Source organism: Pseudorca crassidens, chromosome 2 (genome assembly GCF_039906515.1).
Source record: "Pseudorca crassidens isolate mPseCra1 chromosome 2, mPseCra1.hap1, whole genome shotgun sequence".
Classification (NCBI taxonomy): Eukaryota; Metazoa; Chordata; class Mammalia; order Artiodactyla; family Delphinidae; genus Pseudorca; species Pseudorca crassidens.
Window position 1 is genome coordinate 99793034 of NC_090297.1, and position 19413 is coordinate 99812446.

The 19413-nt window shown below is 34.6% G+C and overlaps 1 protein-coding gene across 2 annotated transcripts in view; it reads right to left on the reverse strand.

The window, feature by feature from the left end:
• Positions 1–19413, reverse strand: part of PTPN22 (protein tyrosine phosphatase non-receptor type 22) — a 51214-nt gene that overhangs the window by 17895 nt on the left and 13906 nt on the right. For both annotated transcript variants that reach the window (XM_067727311.1, XM_067727310.1), the window contains exons 5-14: positions 18989–19027; positions 17766–17837; positions 17590–17649; positions 16841–16983; positions 16277–16343; positions 15474–15551; positions 12846–12932; positions 2841–2917; positions 1876–2693; positions 112–195 (exon numbers count right to left, since the gene is read on the reverse strand). In XM_067727311.1, the coding sequence (XP_067583412.1) occupies positions 112–195; positions 1876–2693; positions 2841–2917; positions 12846–12932; positions 15474–15551; positions 16277–16343; positions 16841–16983; positions 17590–17649; positions 17766–17837; positions 18989–19027 (1525 nt within the window). The remainder of the gene's footprint in view (positions 1–111; positions 196–1875; positions 2694–2840; positions 2918–12845; positions 12933–15473; positions 15552–16276; positions 16344–16840; positions 16984–17589; positions 17650–17765; positions 17838–18988; positions 19028–19413) is intronic.

Genomic DNA, 19413 nt, shown 5'->3' on the forward strand with positions numbered 1-19413 from the left:
TAGTTTTAGAGAGCAATTGTTACTCAGCAATAGCACACAGAATATTGAGAGGACCTAAGAAGTAATATAGTTAATTCACACTTTATTTTACACTTACTGAACTGTACTCACCAGTTTCCTCTACCACAATAAAAGATTCAGGTGTCCGTTCAGGAAGTGGAGGGGGAATTTCATCATCTATTCTTGGAGAAGTTGCTATCCGAAATGCCCGAAATATAATCAAAATGTTTAATTAGAAAATTCCAAAGAAAATTCTTATATTCTAATCTTGATACAAATTATGTCAAGCACATTAATATATTTAAGCTGGTATCTGTTCACTCAAGGAGAAAACAACATAAATTCTCTAATCCTAAATTGGAAACCCAGGAGGATTTTGATTCTTCTTCACGATTTATTGTTTCTTTTAAAAGCTCAAAGGTATTTTGATTAAGTCACTGAGTATCAGTTAACATAATGTAACATCTTACATTAATTTAGGAAGCTTTGGATTGTTTTCTCCGTAACTCTTGCCTTTTGTTTTACATAGAATATACAACATCATAAAGCACGTTGACATGCCAAAGATTCAATTACAGAGCAGGTAAAAATCACAAAGATTTTAGTATCTCTTCTTCATTCTTATAGAATTAAGAATATTGATATTTTTCCTGTTTACAAAAAAATGGTATAACAAGGTTTTCTATATTTCTATAGAAGTATTCAGAATTTTTATAGAATTTAAATGCTATTATGAGAGACTGCCACCAGATGGCACACATGTCAATGTTGCTACAATCCTTGAAGATAAGGATTTGGTTCCTAATGCTGACACTCAGGGAAGTTTAAGGAACTATAGGTATCTAGAAAAATAAAATTTCTTTAAATCATAAAACAAGATCAAAGTATGTAATCCTTCCTTCTAACCAAAGAAGAAACTAGATCCAGATGGAATATTTTTATAACAAAACTATGCATCTACGTATCTATTGAGGAACTCTGTACAGTAAATAATGTCATAGAGAAAAAGCTTTCTCTACTTCCTACCTAGGTGGACCGTTCTTTATAAATTTCTGATGACATATCTAAGACAGTTAAACTTGCTTTAACTCTTCTTTCACAGCATCTTCTTTCATATCAAACTATTATAATTATCTAACCAAATATTTACTCCTACTTTCAAACCACTCAGTAATATGAAACAATATGCATAATATGCAAAAATACAGAACTATAAGAGATAAAATATGAAATTAAAGTCATATAAGATTAAAATATCATACAGAATACTGAACATGTATCCTCATCTATAAAGTTATTATAAAAGGACAAGAGGAAATCAAGTCCTCCTCTTCCAACTCCTGCAGGAAGAGAATTCAATTCTTAGCAATCTGTTCAATTTAGTATAGACACATGATTCTCCAACAAAAATTCTGAGTGACCATGTGGTGCTGATCAAATCTTTTCTGATGTTCTTTTGGAAGTTGCTTCTGCATGCTAAGGATAAATTGTGGACTTTTTTTTTTAACATCTTTACTGAAGTATAATTGCTTTACAAAGTTGTGTTAGTTTCTGCTGTATAACAAAATTGTGGACATTTGATAGACACTTCTAGGAATGAGGACTGCTGCCTTTAGAAGCACGCCGGCTGGCATAGGTCCTGTACCAGATCTGATTGCCTCCACTATTGCTTGTTTCATGGAATGTTATGTATTTGTTATTGCTATTTTCAACTCATCACATCATCAAAACACTCATGAAATTTAATTTTTTTGAGGAGAAAAAGGAGAAGGAAGCAGAGAAGGATAAGAGGGTGAGAGGAGGTAAGACAAAACCAAATCTTACAGAAACAAAGTCAAATCTAAAATGCTGTACAAACTTTTTAAAATAACTTACCTACTACTGCTGTCTCCTGGTTCAGTGCGGGGAGGAAATTGGTCGGAGGATTCAGTGCTGAAGAATCATGTGAATTGTAATAAGGAAAGAGGGTTGTAGAAGATTTTGGCAGTGAAGAACAAGGTAAAACAGTTTTATCTTGCTTCTCAGGTGAATCAAGAGACATCTTAGAACCAGCACTACTTGGAGACAATGATGAAAAATAAGGATCTTCTACTAAAGACATGTAAGAAAGTACTTTAAAAGCACCAGAGTCATGCTGCTTTGCTTTAGAGGCATTGCACATTTGATGCTTAGAGTCATATGATGGTGAATAATTCAGTTCTGCTGAAGAAACATGCATCACTTTTTGAGCCTGCTCAAGACAAGAATTGTGTGGGTGAGATTCCAAATAAAAATCTTCCTCGACGTCCAACTCTTTGGTGTCTCTCTGTTGCATCAATTCAAAGGGAGTTGATTTGGTCCGCATTATTGGCCTCTTTAAATTAAAACATCTTCCTGCTGCATTTACAGGTTTAGAGTTAGGACGTGCTCCAAACAAAATGGAGCTCAAGTCCAAACTTTGATGCTTCTGAAGAGGTTCCCCAGCTATTGGGAATACCTTTCTCTCCCATTTCATGGTTGTGTCAGCATTTTTGTTACAACCACAATTTAGCTCCAAAAACTCTAAAGAACTGCTCTGTTGAGAAGGGTGCATTACTAACCCTTCCTTTTCATTTATTTCAAAAATCCTGAGGTCAAAGGAAGAAACTTCTGCACTTTTCACCCTTATCCTTCCTTTGCTCTGCTGGTTCATCACTTTTGCTTCTTTTACGATGCTGAAACAAAAAGAAAGTAATGATGATACGATATCCCAAAGAGGTCTCTTCCCATATCCACTTCTCAGCATCACAATGAGACATAAGCATGAGATTTTCCTCCCAGACACAATTAGACAACATTTAGATGTGTAAAATTATACTCACCTTTTTGGTAAATTAGGAGAATAAGAATCTGCTTCTGGATTGGGATTTTGCTTAGAAACTGAATACTTTGCTTGAATCTTCAAGAGAAGTAAGAGATTGTTTTTTAGTGAAGCAATGACCATGAGAGATTTTAGCATTCATAAGACTAAAAAGTTATTTTTCAGAAAATATAAAGATTTAAAATAATTCATGAAAGAGTCATATGAGTTTCCAAAATATTGAACCCAGCAATAACTTGGTCACATACTGAAATCAAAAGGATCAAAATAAAGGATTAAACAGTGTTATAGAAATTAAGAAGGATTTGCTTATAGCATCATCTTTTCATATGTGGAAGTTCTAAAATGTTTATTTAAAATATAACTTTATTCTCAAGAACACTTTACTTTCAGAACTTTCATCATCTCAACCTTTTATGTTATGTCCTCATACTTACCTTGTTCTACATTTTTCTTCCTTACTGTGCTCCAGCTATACTGGTTTTCTTGCCATTCCATAAGCATACCAAACTCGTTACTAATTTGAGGCTTTTACTCTTACTATTCCCTCTGATTGAAATACTTTTGCTCCAGATTTTGCATGGCTGGCTCTTTCTAAGTAATTATTCTCTACTTAAATGTCACCTACATAAGGAAACCTTCCCTGACCACTCAACCTAAAATCACACTCCCACCCACTTGCCCAAACATTCTCAATCTTTATTTTCTTCATAGGAATTATCACATTATGAAATTTGTTACTATGGCTCCAAGCTACCATCAATTGTACAATATATCTGGCCTTCGGGGATGTTTCAATATGTTTTTTTAAAAAGTCAGCAATTATAAGATTCCACCTGCAGTGGGTTTAATTGTGACTCTCAAAAAGATATGTTGAAATCTAATCCCTGAAATCTGTGAATGTGACCTTATTTGGAAATAGGGTCTTTGCAGATGTAATTAGTTAAGGTGAGGTCATATTGGATTAGGGTGGGCCCTAATGCAATGATTTGTGTCCTTACAAAAAGAGAAAAGAGAGACTCAGAGACACACAGGGAGAATGTGGTGTGATGATGGAGGCAGAGACTGGACTGCAGTAATGTATCTGCAAGTCAAAGAACAACAAGGATTGCTGGAAAAACCAAAAAATAGCAATAGGCAAGGAAGATTCTTCCCCTAGAGCTATGAGAGAGAGCATGGCCTTGCTGACACCTCAATTTTAGACTTTGTGACTCCAGAACTGTGAGAAAATTAATTTGTTGTTTTAAGCCCTCCTTAGTTTGTGGTACTTGTTACAGCAAGCCTAGTAAACTGATACAGAGACTTTAATACTCCACATTCAATAATGAATAGAAAAATCAGATCAACAAGGAGACAGAGGACAGACATGAACAATCATGTAAACAAATAAGAACTAATAAACACTCATAGAACACTCTACCCAACAAAACATACATTCTTCTCAAACATATATGGAACATTCTCCAGGATAGACCAGATGTTAGGCCACAAAACAAGCTTTAATAAATTTTAAAAGAGAGAAGTCATACAAAGTATCTTTTTCAATCATAATGGATTGAAACTAGAAATCAATAACAGAAGGAAACCTGGAAAATTCACAAGTATGTGTAAATTAAACACTCTTAAACAACCAATGGGTCAAAGGAGAAATCACAATAGAAATTAGAGAATACTTAGAAATGAATGAAAATACATCATACCAAAACGTATGGAATACAGTGAAAGCAGTGCTTAGGGGTAAATTTACAGCTGTGAATGCCTGGAAGAAAGATTTCAAATTAATTACCTAACTTTATACCTTAAGGAACTAGAATAAGAACAAACTAAACCCAAAGCTAGCAGAAGGAAGGAAAAATTAAAAGATTAGAGCAGAGATAAATGAAATAGAGAAAACAATGGAGAAAACCAACAAAACCAAAATTTGATCCTTTGTAAAGATCTGTAAAATTCACAAACCTTTAGCTAGAGACTGACTAAGGGAAAAAGAGAAGACTGAAATTGCTAAAATCTCAAATTATAGAAATAAAAGTGGGGACATTTCTACTAATTTCACAGAAACAAAAAGTATAAGATAATAATATGAATAATTGTATGCCAACAAATTGTATAACCTGGATTAAATGGACAAATTCCTAAAAACATATGATCAATCAAAACTGACTCAGAAAGAAATGGAAAATCTAAATACACCTACAACTAGTAAGTAGGCTGAATCCGTAATCAAATATTTTCCCAACAAAGAAAAGTCCAGGACCAGATGGCTTCATTGGTGAATTGTACCAAACATTTAAGGAAGAATAAACACCAATCCTGCACAAACTCTTCCTAAAACTTGAATGACACTCCTAAGTCATTCAATGAGGACAGTAATTCCCTGTTGCCAAAGCTAGACAAAGATGCTACAGGCAAAAGAAAACCACAGACCAATATTCTTTATGAATATTGATGCAAAAGTCCTCAATAAAATACTAGCAAACTGAGTTCAGCATAGTAAAAGGATTACACACCATGACCAAGTGAGATTTATTTCCAGAGTGCAAGGATGGTTCAACATTCAAAAATTAATCAGTGTAATATATCATACTAATAGAATTAAGGAGAAGAAACCCACATGATCATATCGATTGATGCAGTAAAAACTTTGACAAATTCATGATAAAAATACTTAATAAACTGGGAATATAAGGGAACTTCCTCAACATGATAAAGGCCATATATGAAAACCCCACAGCTAATATCATACTCAAAGGTGAAGGACTGAAAGCTTTCCCGCAAGATCAGGCATAAGACAAGGATGCCAATTTTTGCCATTTTTATTCAACATAATACCAGAAGTTCTAGCCAGAGCAATTAGGTAAGAAAACAAAACAAACAAACAAATAAAGGCATCAAAATGGGAAAGGAGGAAGTAAAGTTATCTTCATTTGCAGATGACATAATTTTATATGTTGAAAGATTCCACACACACCCACAAAAAAAAAATGCTAGAGCTAATAAACCAATTCAGCAAAATTGCAGAATATATAATCAACACACAAAAACCAGTTGCACTACTATACTGTTTATTATTGTTTATTAGCAATAAACATTCTGAAAAGGAAATTAGGAAAGCAATTCTAATATATATATATATATATATATATCAAAAATATACATACTAAGGAATAAACTTAACCAAGGAAGTGAAAGACTTATATACTGAAAACTACAAACCATTGCTGACAAATAAAATAAATAGAGAGACATTCGATGTTCATGAAGTGGTAGACATTATATTGTTATGATAACATTACCCAAAGTGATCTACAGATTCAATGCAATCCCTATAAAAATTCCAAAGGTGCTTCTGCAGAAATAGAAAACCTCATCTTAAAATTCATGCAGAGAGGGCTTCCCTGGTGGTGCAGTGGTTGAGAGTCCGCTTAACATCACTAACCAGGGAAATGTAAACCAGAACCACAATGAGATACTACTTTACACCCATTAGGGTGGCTATTATCTAAAAAACAAACAAAAGCAAAAACTAACAAGTACTGGTGAGGTACCTAGAGTAGTCAAATTCATAGGGAGAGAAAGCAGAATGGTGGTTGCTAAGGGCTGGGCTTAGGGAGGAATGGGGAGTTAGTGTTTAATGGGTATAAAGTTTCAGTTTTGCAAGATGAAAGGAGTTCTGGAAATGGATGGTGGTGATGGTTGCACAATAATATGAATGTACATAATATCACTGAACTATACACCTAAAATTGGTTAAGGTAGTAAATTTTATGTATATTTTACCACAAAGAAAACCTAGAGAAAAAAAGAGCAAAAGGACTTGGATAGATATTTGTCCAAAGAAAATGTACAAAAGGCCAGTAAGCACATGAAAAGCTGTTCAACATCACTAATCATTAGGGAAATGAAAATCAAGGTCATAAATACCACTTCACACTCATTAGGATGGCTATTATCTTAAAAACCAAAACCAAACAAACAAACAAAAACCAGAAAATACCCAGCGTTAGCAAGAAGGTGGAGGAATTGGAACCTTTGTGCAATGCTGGTGGGAATGTAAAATTTTGCAGCCACTGTGAAAAACAGTGTGGCAGTACCTTAAAAAATTATATATAGAATTACTGCATGATCCAGCAATTCCACTTCTGGGTATATACCCAAAAGAATTTAAAATAGGGACTTGAACAAGTATTTGTACACCAATTTTTATAAGAGCATTATTCACAATAGCCAAAAGGTGGAAACAACCCAAGTGTCCATCAACAGATGAATGGGTAAGTAAAATGGTATTATACACAATGGAATATTATAAAGCCATAAAAAGGAATGAAATTCTGATATATGTTACAAAATGGATGAACCTTGAAACATTATGTTACATGAATAATCCAGATAAAAAGAGTAAATATATGACTACACTTATATCATGTACCTAGAATAGGCAAATTCATAGAGACAGAAAGTAGAATAGAAACTATTAGAGGTTCAGGTACAGGGGATGGAGAGTTTCTGTTTAGAATGATGAAAAATTTCTAGAAATAAACAGTAATGATGGTCACACACATTGTGAAGGTACTAAATGCCACTCATATTTTAAAATTGTTAAAATGGTAATTTTTTCCATAGTGGTAAAAATACTGTAGTTTTACCACAATAAAAAATATGAATGGAGAATTGTCTCCTCCTCATCTATTTTCTGGTAAAGATTGTGTAAAATTGGTGTTAATTCTTTCTTAAAGATTTGGTAGAATTCTCAAGTGAAACTATGTGACCCTGGATATTTCTTTTTGGGAAATTTTTAAATTATAAATTCAGTTTTCTTTATCATTATGAGGCTATTCAAATTATTTCATGTTGAGTGAGCTGTGGTAGTTTGTGTTTTTTGAGGAAGTAATACATTATTTTATCTAAGTTGTCATATGTGTATGTGTTGAGTTGTTCATACTATATCCTTTATTATCCTTTTGATATCTGCAAAATCTGTAGAAATAGCCCCTTTTGCATTCCTGATATTGGTAATTTTTATTTTTTTCCCTTTTTTCCTTTATATTCTTCCTAGAAGTTTGTCAATTTTGCTGATCTTTTCAAAGAACCAGATCATTGGTTCACTGATTTTTCTTTTTTGTTTTCCTGTTATCAATTTCATTGATTTATACTCTTTATTTTTTCCTTCCTTCTGTTTCTCTTGGGTTTATTTCACTCTTTTTTTTTCCCCTAGATTCATAAAGTGGGAGCTCAGATTATTGATTTGAGACATTTACTGTTTTCTAATGTATGCATGTAGGTGGCTATAAACTTCCCTCCCAGCGCTACTGGAGCTCTGTCCAACAAATTTCGATATGTGGTATTCTCATTTTTATTCAGTTCAATGTGTTTTTTAGAAATTTCCTTTGAAACTTCCTTTCTGATTCAATGAATTATTTAGAAGAGTCTGGTGTAGTTTCCAAGTGTTTGGATCTTTTCTTGTTATCTTCTGCTATTGACTTCTAGTTTGATTCCATAGTAGTCAGAGAATACATTCTATATGATACCACTTCTTTATATTTTTGAGATTGTTTAATGGCCCAGGATATGATCCATCTTGGTATATGTTCAATCAGCACTTGAAAAGAATGTATATCCTTGTATTGTTGGGTGGAGTGTCCCATAAATAATCTATTTGATCCTGTTAGTCGATGGTGTTAAGTTCTCATATATTCTTGCTGACTTTCTGTTGAGTTTTCTATCAGTTCTTGAGAGAGCAGTTTTGAAGTCTCCAACTATAACTGTGGGGTTTTCTATTGCTCCTTTTAGTTCTATCAGTTTTTGCTTCACATATCTTGCAGCTCTGTTTGGTCCATACACACTTAGGATTGCTACATCTTATTGGGGGATTGACCCTTTTATCATTATACAACTTCCCTCCCTAACTGTGATAATTTTCTTTACTCTGAAGTCTATCTGGTATTAATATAGCTACTTCTGCTTTCCTTTTATTAATGTTTCCTTTTATTAATGTTTTATTAATGTTATTAATGTTTAATTAATGTTTCCTTTTATTAATGTTTACAGGATATATCTTTTTTTCAATCCTTTATTTTAAACCAACCTATATATTTGAAGTGTGTTTCTTATAGACATCATATAGTTGGGTCATGTTTTCAATACACTCTGCCAATCTGTTAATTGGTGTATTTGTACCATTTACATTTAATTTAATTATTAATATGGTAGGGCTTAAGTCTCCAACTTTATATTTTGTTTTCTGTTTTTTCTCTCTGTTTCTCATTTCTCTTTTCTTTTTCCTGCCTTTTTCTCTTTCCTGCATCTTTGGAATTTCATTTTGATTTACCTATAGTGTTTTTTAAGATATATCTTTGTACAGTTTTTGTAGGGGTCGCTCTAGTTATTATATTATATATTCATAACTTATCAAAGCCTATACGTGTTACCATTTTACTAGTTCAATACAGAAGTGTTACCTCCCTTTACGTGTCTAACCCTTCCTTTTTTTTTACAGTATAATTGTCTTAAATATTTCCTCTAATACATTTAGAACCACATCAGTGTTATAATTTTTGCTTCAATTATTAAGCAATTTAGAAAACTCAAGAGGAGAAGGAAAACCTATTATATTTACCCATGTTGCTTACCATGTTCTTCCTATTTTCATCATTTCCTTTCCATTTAGAAAACTTCCTCTGCCTTTTTTTTTTTTTTTTAGGGAAGGTCTACTGGCAACAAATTCTCTTGGTTTTTCTTCATCTGAGACTGTATTGATTTCCCCTTCATTCCTGAAGGATGTTTTTTTTACTGGGTATTGGATTCTGTTGACAGCTTTTTTCCTTCAGCACTTGTAAAATACTGTGCCACTTCCTTCTGGCCTCCATGGTTTCTGATGACAAATTCACTTTCATTCTAATTGTTTTTCCCCTAGAGTTAAGATCATTTTTCTTTGGCTGCTTCCTAGAATTTTTGTATTTAGTTTTCAGAAGTTTAATTATGATGATTCTTTCAGTAATTTTTTAGACACGTCTTTTTTCTCCTTTCCTTCTTGCACATCGATGACACTAATGCTAGGGTTTTTGTTACAGTCACTTAGTTTCCTGTGGCTCTGTCTACTTTTTATTTTTATTTTATTTTATTTTTTAGTCTATTTTATTTCTGTTGTTCAGATTGGGCAATTTCTATTGTTTTGTCTTTCAGTTCATTAATTCTTTCCTTGTACCCTGTATTCTGCTGTTGAGCCCATCTACTGAGCTATTTTGTTTCCATTACTGTTATTTTTCAACTCTAAAATTTCCTTTTGTTTCTTCTTTATATCTTCTGTTTCTTTGGCAGGTCTTTATCTTTCTTTGATGAGCCTTTCTATTGTTTTAAGCATGCTTGTAATTGTTTACTGAAGCATTTTAATCATGGCTACTTTAGAATCTTTGTCAGATAATCTTACACCTCTGTCATCTCAGTGTTGTCATCCATTGACTGTCTTTTACTCATTTGGTTTACAATCCTCCTGGTTCTTGGTATGACCAGTGATTTTCACATGAAACCTAGATATTTTTGTATTGTTATAAATCCCTGGATCTCAGTTAAACCTTCCCTTTTAGCTTCTCCTTTTTAAATCCATTCTGACAGGGGAAAGAGGAGCGAGGGGGTGCTGCCTCATTAGTGCCTTGCTATTGCCAAGTAGATTCTACCTCCACCAGTTTCCTCACAGTCTCTGTTGACACCTGAAGGGAGACACCTTGGGAGAGGCTCTCCATGTGGTCTCTACTGACACTGTGGTCGGGGTGGCCTCATTACTGCTGGATGATGGTGAAAGTCCTGACTCTCCACTAGGTCTCTTCTGACACTCCATCAGTGGAGTGGCATGGGGGCACTGGGTTACTGCCAGGTGGAAAGTCAGGCTCCCCACATGGTCTCTACTGACACTGCAGGGAAACCTCATTGCAGGCCAGTGGGGATGAAATTCCTAGCTCTTTACTGGACCTTCTCTCTTTATTTTTTTTAAACAGATATATGTATTTCTTTATTAGAATGCTCACAAGAATGACACATTAGCACTGTCCTTCTGATGTGACAGAGAATACACATATCTGACCCACTGACCTTCTCTTTATCACAGTCTTTGTGAGGGTGGGAATCTAGGTTCTCCACTTTGCTGGCATAGGTAGGGTTGGGGGCCATTTTTTTCTTTGGTGTTGACTGAAGTAGAGTAATTATTATCTAAAAATTTTCTGGCTTGCTGGGCTGTCCCTTTCCTGGTCCTTTGGCTAGAGAGAGCAGGATTTTGTTGAGGTTTTTTTGTCTGCACTTTTGGCATTTCCAAGTTGTTGGTTCCTTCAGTTCCATATCCATGATATATGAGGAAAAAGAACTCACCATCATGTCATTCCTCAGGTCTCAAGGTCCCTAGTGGTCTGTCTTCTCTCCATCTTTCAGAGTCTTCTTATATTTGTTTTGTATATATTGTCCAGGGTTTCTAGTTGTATTTAGTAGAAGGAATAGGGAAAATATGTCTACTCGATCTTCCCAGAAGCAGAAGTCCTCCTTGGCTGGTGTTAATCAATTCCCTATGTGGGAGGTTGAACCATGTTCCTATGTTCCCATTTATTGACTAAGGGCACACTCCAAACAACTCAACTGCCTGGAGCCATGGCACTACTACTGGGCTAAATCTGAGTACTGACATTTCCTGGAACCTAAATAAAATATTAAACCATGTACTCCAGCAGCACATTAAGAGAATATTCTTTGTTCAAGAAGGTTTTATTCTAAGAGCAAGGATGGCTTGATATTAACAAATCCAAGGATATGACTGTTTCAATATGTCACAGGAGAAAATCCATGTGATCATTCTATAAATGCAAAGATATGCAGTTGACAGAACTCAACATTCTTTCCAAAAAAAATTCTTAATAAAATAGAAGTCAATGAATACTTTCTTAAACAATTAAAAACTATATCTCCAATCAAATCAGCATCACACTTAGTAGTGAAACATGAGCATCTCTCCCATTAAAATTAGGTCATGCATATCACCTCTATTATTTAAACTTGTTCTGGGAGTACTAGCCAATGAAGCAGGCATGAACAGGATATAAGTAACAATGTCTGGCAACTATATTCTTGTTTCCATCTCCTTCCCCTACATTGTTTCTCCGGAGTTGACATTAACTATAGGATTGCTTAGTTCATTCCCTAACCTCAACAGTTTTTTGGCTTTCTTTCACTCCCTGTGCTTCATCATTCAAGTGATAGGAGTTATGATATTAGGGTTATGTCTTATATACTTTGTATTCCTAATGTTGTGGAAACAGTAGGTACTCAGTGAATATTTTCAGATTCATAATACAAAAATGAGATATTAAAAATTAAATTAATTTGTATATGTTACATACACCCTGGAAGGTAAACCAATAATTTTGTCTTATTAAGGTTTGCTCAGAATCTAATACTTTGTGATTATACAGTAAATATTTGACATCAATTTTTGTGATGAGATCAAAATAACATATCTAGAATGCTCAATATTTTTAAATTAGAATTTGGTCAAATCATAATTGTTTTTATACCTAACATTTTCAGCTAAGAATCCTTTAGCTATTCTAAAATATTCTCAAAATTTGATGACACATATGCAATCAAAATGAGGCTAGAGTAACCTGAAAAATCACGTCAGTACTCAACTATAATTTCACTTTGTAATTGTCACTCTCACTTCTAAATTGCCACACAACTGTTTAAAACATGGAAACAGAATATATGCTTACCCTTTAACCCACTCCTATTGTTTCTAAATTTAGCTGAAAATGGTATGCAATAGGTTAACCAAGAGATTAATTTTCTAAGTTAAAGTACTTCAATTAAATTGTCCTCCACAGGAGATTTATAGTGCAGCCCCATGCACACCTGACACTCCAATTTAGTTGTGATGATAAAGTATAAGTTGTCCTGCAACTAATCTGAAATCCCTTGACCAAAATCAAACATGAAAAAAACTGTTTTACAAAATATCAAATTTAAAATGTACCTCTGTTCCGGAGTGTTCATCCCTGATAACATCCATCTGTCTCTTAAATAGTTCTAATACAGCATTGTAGACCAGTTCATACTGTTCCTGAAGAGCATTGCAAACCGGAACAAACAAAAACAAAAACTTCGTGAACTAACCAGATTTCAGGAATATAAACACCAATCAAATCATAGTATAGCAGATCTGAAACATTAGTTTAATTACAGTGCCTTATGTCTGTGTAGCCCATGTCAGATTTCAAAGCATTTTTAGGCTGCTAGAAACAGCTAACTATTTTATCTACCTCTAGCTAATATACAATGACCTAGCAGCATGCTTTTTATGCTCTAACCCCACTTTCTTACTTAGCTCTCCTTCCACCCATAATCTCTCTAATTCGCTCACACTTTAAAATCTTTATTTCAGGAACTTCCTTGGTGGTCCAGTAGTTAAGACTCTGTGCTTCCATTGCAAGGGGAACGGGTTTGATGCCTGGCTGGGGAACTAAGATCCCACATGCCATGGAGCCAAAAAAAAAATTGTTTTTTATTCCATCCTGGATGCATTTTTTTTTTTTGTAATTCACCTCTTGCGGGAAAAGGTAGATAGACGTGGTTGATGGCTAAATAGATAGCTTCAAGATGTATTATTTAACATGGCTCACGATCGATCTATAAAGTAGCTAGGTTGTTATCCCTGTTTACAATTTGTCCGAGATCATTCAGAAGTAATTTCCATGTCTTCGGTTAGAACCTCGATCTTTTGACTCTTACTTTAGTGCACTTATATCAAGCTGCTGAAATTCTGTCTTAGCAAAGATACCCAAAAAAAGTAGACCCCTAAATAGAGTTTGGAAATTTGTGGTTATAAAGGGATTTCACTGTAGAGAAATGAGACCTCTGCAAGGTTCATGGGTTTTTACCACTCTGTTTTTGCCTCTGTACCTGCTTGAGCACTTGATTTTGGATCTACTTTTCATCTGAATGGGCCTATTCAGGGTCTTCTATGACACTTCACACAATCTTATACAAACAAAATATAATTTTTTCCAAAAATAATCGTATGAGGAGAACAATGCAGAGTCTATATCACCCAACACAGCCATTGGTACACTCTTCAATTTTTTTAAGACGAGAGAAAAATCAGACAGGAAGCACTCATCTGGTTACAGTGTTATCTATCTCCTGGCTAGAGCAGTGTCATAAAAAGCAGCTATAGCTGGTAGATTTGTTCAAATAGTTGTTGCTAATGCCAAAATGTGAAGGCTAACTTAAAATTGTTTCAGCTGTCTTCCAACTCTTAAAAGTAGGTCTGAAATGGACTTTTTCTGAAATGGAGTATGGCTTTATTTATTGATTCAGTATTATAATTTAATGTTATACAACTAGGTTGCATACTTCCTGGAATCTTTATACATCTACATGGATCGGGCTTCTTTTAAGTCTGACAGCACTAAACCAGCCAATACTTTCATTTCACATAAACTTTCCCCCCTACACATTGAATATAGAAAACACCTACAGGCAACAGATGAAAAAGAATTCTTTTTTTCCACTAACTATTAGTGGAAAACCTGTGTGGGCCAAACAGAAGCTTTATATTATAATAGCTCATAATTTTTTCCCCTCAATTTACAACTTCTAGATGAAAATATCTGAACTGCCATTGTCAATTGTTTTACTTCTAAACTTATGTGCAAGTTCATTTGTAAGTGCTTTAAGCACTTTAATTTCTTGCTGTTTAAGCAATACGAAGTAGTTCTAACAAATTATGCAAAAATGCCTCTTACCTAATAAATACCTATAAATGTTTGATGAAAGAATGAATGGGTGAATGTTAAACTCTATCTTAAAGATGGAGACCATTTAGAAATATAGGTAAAATTATTGGTGTAGAAATATGGGTGGAATTAATACTGTAGAAAGTGAGAGATTTGGGCTGGGAATGTTTTACCTAGGAGGTAGAACGTGAGCTGGAGAGGAGAGAACAGGGGAAAAGCATTTCCAGTGGAATAAAAGTGTGAGCAATCTGGGGTAGGTTAAAATACTGTGATACATTTATATAATCACATATATAGTATAATTGTAATTATGGTTTTTTTGGTAATATTTTTTAATATACAAAGAATAAAGACCAGGAGAAACTACAGAAAAATAGTAACAGTGACTCCCTCTAGGCGACAGGATTATGGATGATTTTTTAAATTTTTTATCATTTTCTAAAATGAGCATATAGACTTCATTCTGCAGATTCTGTTACCACCTCCTGAAGAAGAAATTACAGATCTCTGATTTTCTATGGTTTCAGAAATGAAGTACCACTACAAAATTTCAAGTTAACCTGACCCAGCCATTTCTTTCTAATAAGTCAAACAGCTTGTTGAATTTTTTCAACATCCTTTGTAAGAAATATTATATTGTTTTCTTAATATTTTCTGAACAGGCTATAAAATATAAGGAATGAAAGGAATTTGGTCCAGAGCAAGGGATACAGGAAAAATATTGGGATATTCAGAGTTAGAGGAAATGGAAATGGACTAAAACCCTTGATAGTAAAGTAGTCAGCTGTTTTTGGATGCCTTATTATTATTAAACAGAGAGACGAAACCAGACTCAGACATGTTATATTATTCACCACAGTCCATACCTGAGTTTGAACTAACGAAGGCCTCTGTGTTCGCATTTCCTGGATCAAACTAAAAACACTGAAGTTCTCAGGAATTATCTACCAAATAAAAGGAAAAAATATCTTACTCCTTTATTGCTATCTAGAAAAAGAAATGCATTTTCTAAACTAATGGGGTTTCTCATCACTTGCACCATGATTTAGAGCCTACAAAATACTGAAGAAACTCTTCAAAATGATTTCACATGAGGTGATCAAATGTCTGAAGTTAAAAATATGAGGGAGAAATCTCAGTAGGTAAGTATGAGAGTTTAATGAACTAAAAGAAGTTTGCAAATAAGTCTAAAGCCCATATTTTAAACTTCTCATTTCTTGTTAGACTTTAAAAAAAAAATTTACAGGTTGGAACACAAAATTTGCAGTAAATTGAGTTCATCTGCTAAAGGAGCGTGTCTAAAGGAAGGGTAACCGTGATTCAGGGCTGTGGTTCTCAAAACTACTTCTCTCCAGAAGCACCTGAAGAGCTTGCTGGGCCGTCCCTGCCCGCCCCCCCACAAGAGTTTTTGCTCAGTTCATCCGAGGTGGGGCCCCAAATTTTGCATTTCTAACAAGTTCTCAGGTGATACTGAAGCTTCTTGTCTGGGGACCACATTTTGAGACCACCAACTTAGGAACTAAATTAATCGTCTGACAAAGCAAATCTACAAGTGAATATTCTAGAAAAGATGAATGGTGGAGATAGATGTTTTGAAGAACCAAACAATTTCTAAGTCTAAAAGTAGCAAGGTTAAGAAAATGGCGAGTGCCTGTTGAGAGAAACTCACCCCATCTTTTAGTAACATCCACGTATAATCAATAGCACAGATAACACCAGTTCTTCCACAACCAGCACTGAAATGAAAGATCACAGTAGCATGTATATTTGCAGAGAGTGGATCTTTGACAGTAGCTGGAAAATTTCACTGGCAGATTTGAGGAAGAAGAAATCTAGAGCCCATGAAACTTTCTAAACCCTACCATTTCTCAGAACATACTTCAATTGCCACATGCTACACCGAGCCTCAGGACAGATCCTAGGCAACTTCTCACAGCAAAAAGTCTCTAGAGCTGTGCTGTTCACAAGTAATTTATCAGAAAAGATACTAATTTAATGCTCAGGTTGAATTTATTATCGTTTCTGCTATTGACTTTTCTCTTTCAATCATTCTAATTTTAAGCTTCATTCCTTTCTGACTGACTGGAAGAAGTGAGCCTAGAATTAGGAGCCTACATCTTATGCAGACTTTAAATTCCAACAAAGTCAGTCTTCCTTCAGTTAAGCAGGAGTCTTGGCCAGACGGTGACATTTGGTTTATTCTGGGTAGAAGGTTCATCCAACAGCATCATACCTGCAGTGAATGCATATGGGAACACTGTTATCCTCTTGGTAACAACGCACATCCCAGATGAGCTCAAGAATAGGGTCTATAGATGAAGGCACATCATGGTCTGGCCAATTCTTGTAATGGAACTGGTAGATGGTTCGAGTTTCCTATAAAAATAGCCAGAATAAAAGGAGAGTTCAAGATTAGGGCTTCACCTCATTCTATCACAGGATTACTCTGACCTACAAAGTAGCATCTATCTATATATTTTTTGCAATTTATGGAGATTTCTTCCCTATAGGCCTCTGGGACCATATGCCCTCTAAGAACAATTACAAGTAATTTCAGGTCACTTACTATTGGCCTGTCTCTATCTGCCCCACTCACATGAGAATGCAGATATGAAAATGGTCCAAACCAGAACTTCCCAACTGGTGTGCTGCAAATGGGTCACAGGTGCGTTGATGTACTAATCCCTTTGCCTTAGAGAAACCAAGCAGCTTGAGCTCTCAAGTTGGTTCCCAGCCTCTACACACTATACACAGCCTCTATTCATCCTAGAAATATTGTCATTTCATATTGTGCCATTGGTGTGGAGTAGGTTGGGGAACACAGATTACACTAAAGGTCTCTTTTGGTTATGATGATTTATCCAGAACATCAAAGGCCCTACCACTTCCTATTATCTTATGCCCAGACTGCATCACACACATATATATTTACTTGCCTGATCTCTGTAGGCTTTGAGGTTACCTTTGGCGTTCTATACTTACACAATTGAATTTGACTTGTAGAGTCCTGACTGTATAATCAGATTTTTTATTTTCAGCTTCCTAAGAAGTAAATTAAAATATAAGTTATTTCAAAGACTAACATTTAAAGACTTCTCTCTATAAAGTAGGTCCTGGAGCATTTGCTCAGCCATAATGGAAATAGACATCATACTTACACAGGATATGGAGAAAGGGCCAAGTTGCAGTTGCATTTCTCCTGGCTCAGCCCAGTAGCGCTCACATTTTTTCTGTTGCACAAAGCAGAATGTAGTGATTTCCCTCCACATATGCTAGTCTTTTCTGGGTAAGAAAACCCCCTCCCTCATTCAGAAGCAAATTCAGCTGTATCCTTCTCCTTAGGTTAGGAATTTCTAACCCCCTTGGGCTTCAACCCGTGTCTGGATTCTCCAAAGATGGGAAAACAAACACTAAAGGATATACAAATTGCAGACTTCCTGGAAGTCCGACAAAGTAGAAATAGGGATCTGACATTTTCAGTGTTTCAAAAAGATTAAAACAAAGCCTCACAAGCTAACTGAGACCCCAAGTTCCCTTGATTTTAACTGGAATTGTATCAACTCAGAATGGCAACAGTAGGTTTGAAGAGCATTGTTCAATAGAAATATAATACGAGCTACATATGTAATTAAAATTTTTCTAAGAGCCACATTCAAAAATGTTAAAAGGTGGAATTAATTTTAATTAATTTTAATAATATATTTTACTTAGCCAAATACATTAAAAATTTTTTCAACATGTACTCAATATAAAACTCAAATATCAATATAGATATTTGAAATTTTTAAACTGTCATCAATATCTAGTATGCATTTTATATTTACAGCACATTTCAATTAATATGCTAAACTTTAACTGGAAATATTTAATTTCCATTTAGATTTCATAAAATTGATGGTTGAAAAAGATTCACATACCCAAGTTGTTCCAAACAAGGTTTTCCAATAACTGAATTGAATATCAGTCTTTAAATTTAAATTTATTAAAATAAAATAATTGAGTTCCTCAGTCACACCAGCCATATTTCAAGTGTTCACTAGCCACACGTGGCTAGTAAAGGCCATTCTGGGCGGCACAAAAGAAGCTCTGACTGGCAGTTTAAAATGTCTGATTAAAAACAACAGGAAAATGAATTGTTACTTTAAAAAGTATACCTTCTTTTTATTTTAAAACACAGAGTCTACTGGGAAAATGGGCGAAAGAGGTTCTCAGAGGTTTAAAAAAAAAGCCTTGAGAGTCATTTGGCATTCCCAAACTGAAAACTAGGAAGATGAGCATAAATGTTTACCAAGTCACTTAAGTTAAGGAAAGTTCTGCTACCAAGTCTCTCCCTTCTTTTTCTTCTTTCCTTTACCTTTAGGTTTACTAGAAAGCAACTCACCTTCCCCATTTCAAACTCCATGCATGCCATAACAATGATCTGGGGGGATGAAATACATGGAAACTTAAACACTGATATAGTTTAAAAAAGCAGCTAATACATGGGTCCCAGAGTCAAAAAGTGTTATTTATTCTTTTATTGTTTAATAACCAAAAAAGAAATCCTAATAGATTATAAAATGTTGCTCCTACCCTTCCTTCTCTCTGTCCTCACTTCCCTTTTCTCTATTCAAATCAGTAAATTCTTGTTAACGAATGAGACGGTCAAGTTGAGAACTTTTATTTTCTTGAACAATAGTGACATTGTGATTTTGACTAAAAGGTGACTGAACACCAAAATTCTAGTGACTGACCCCAAAAAGCACTGATTTTAATGCACATAGCAAACTTCAGTCACATATCCTGACACCCTATCCCCTTCATCCC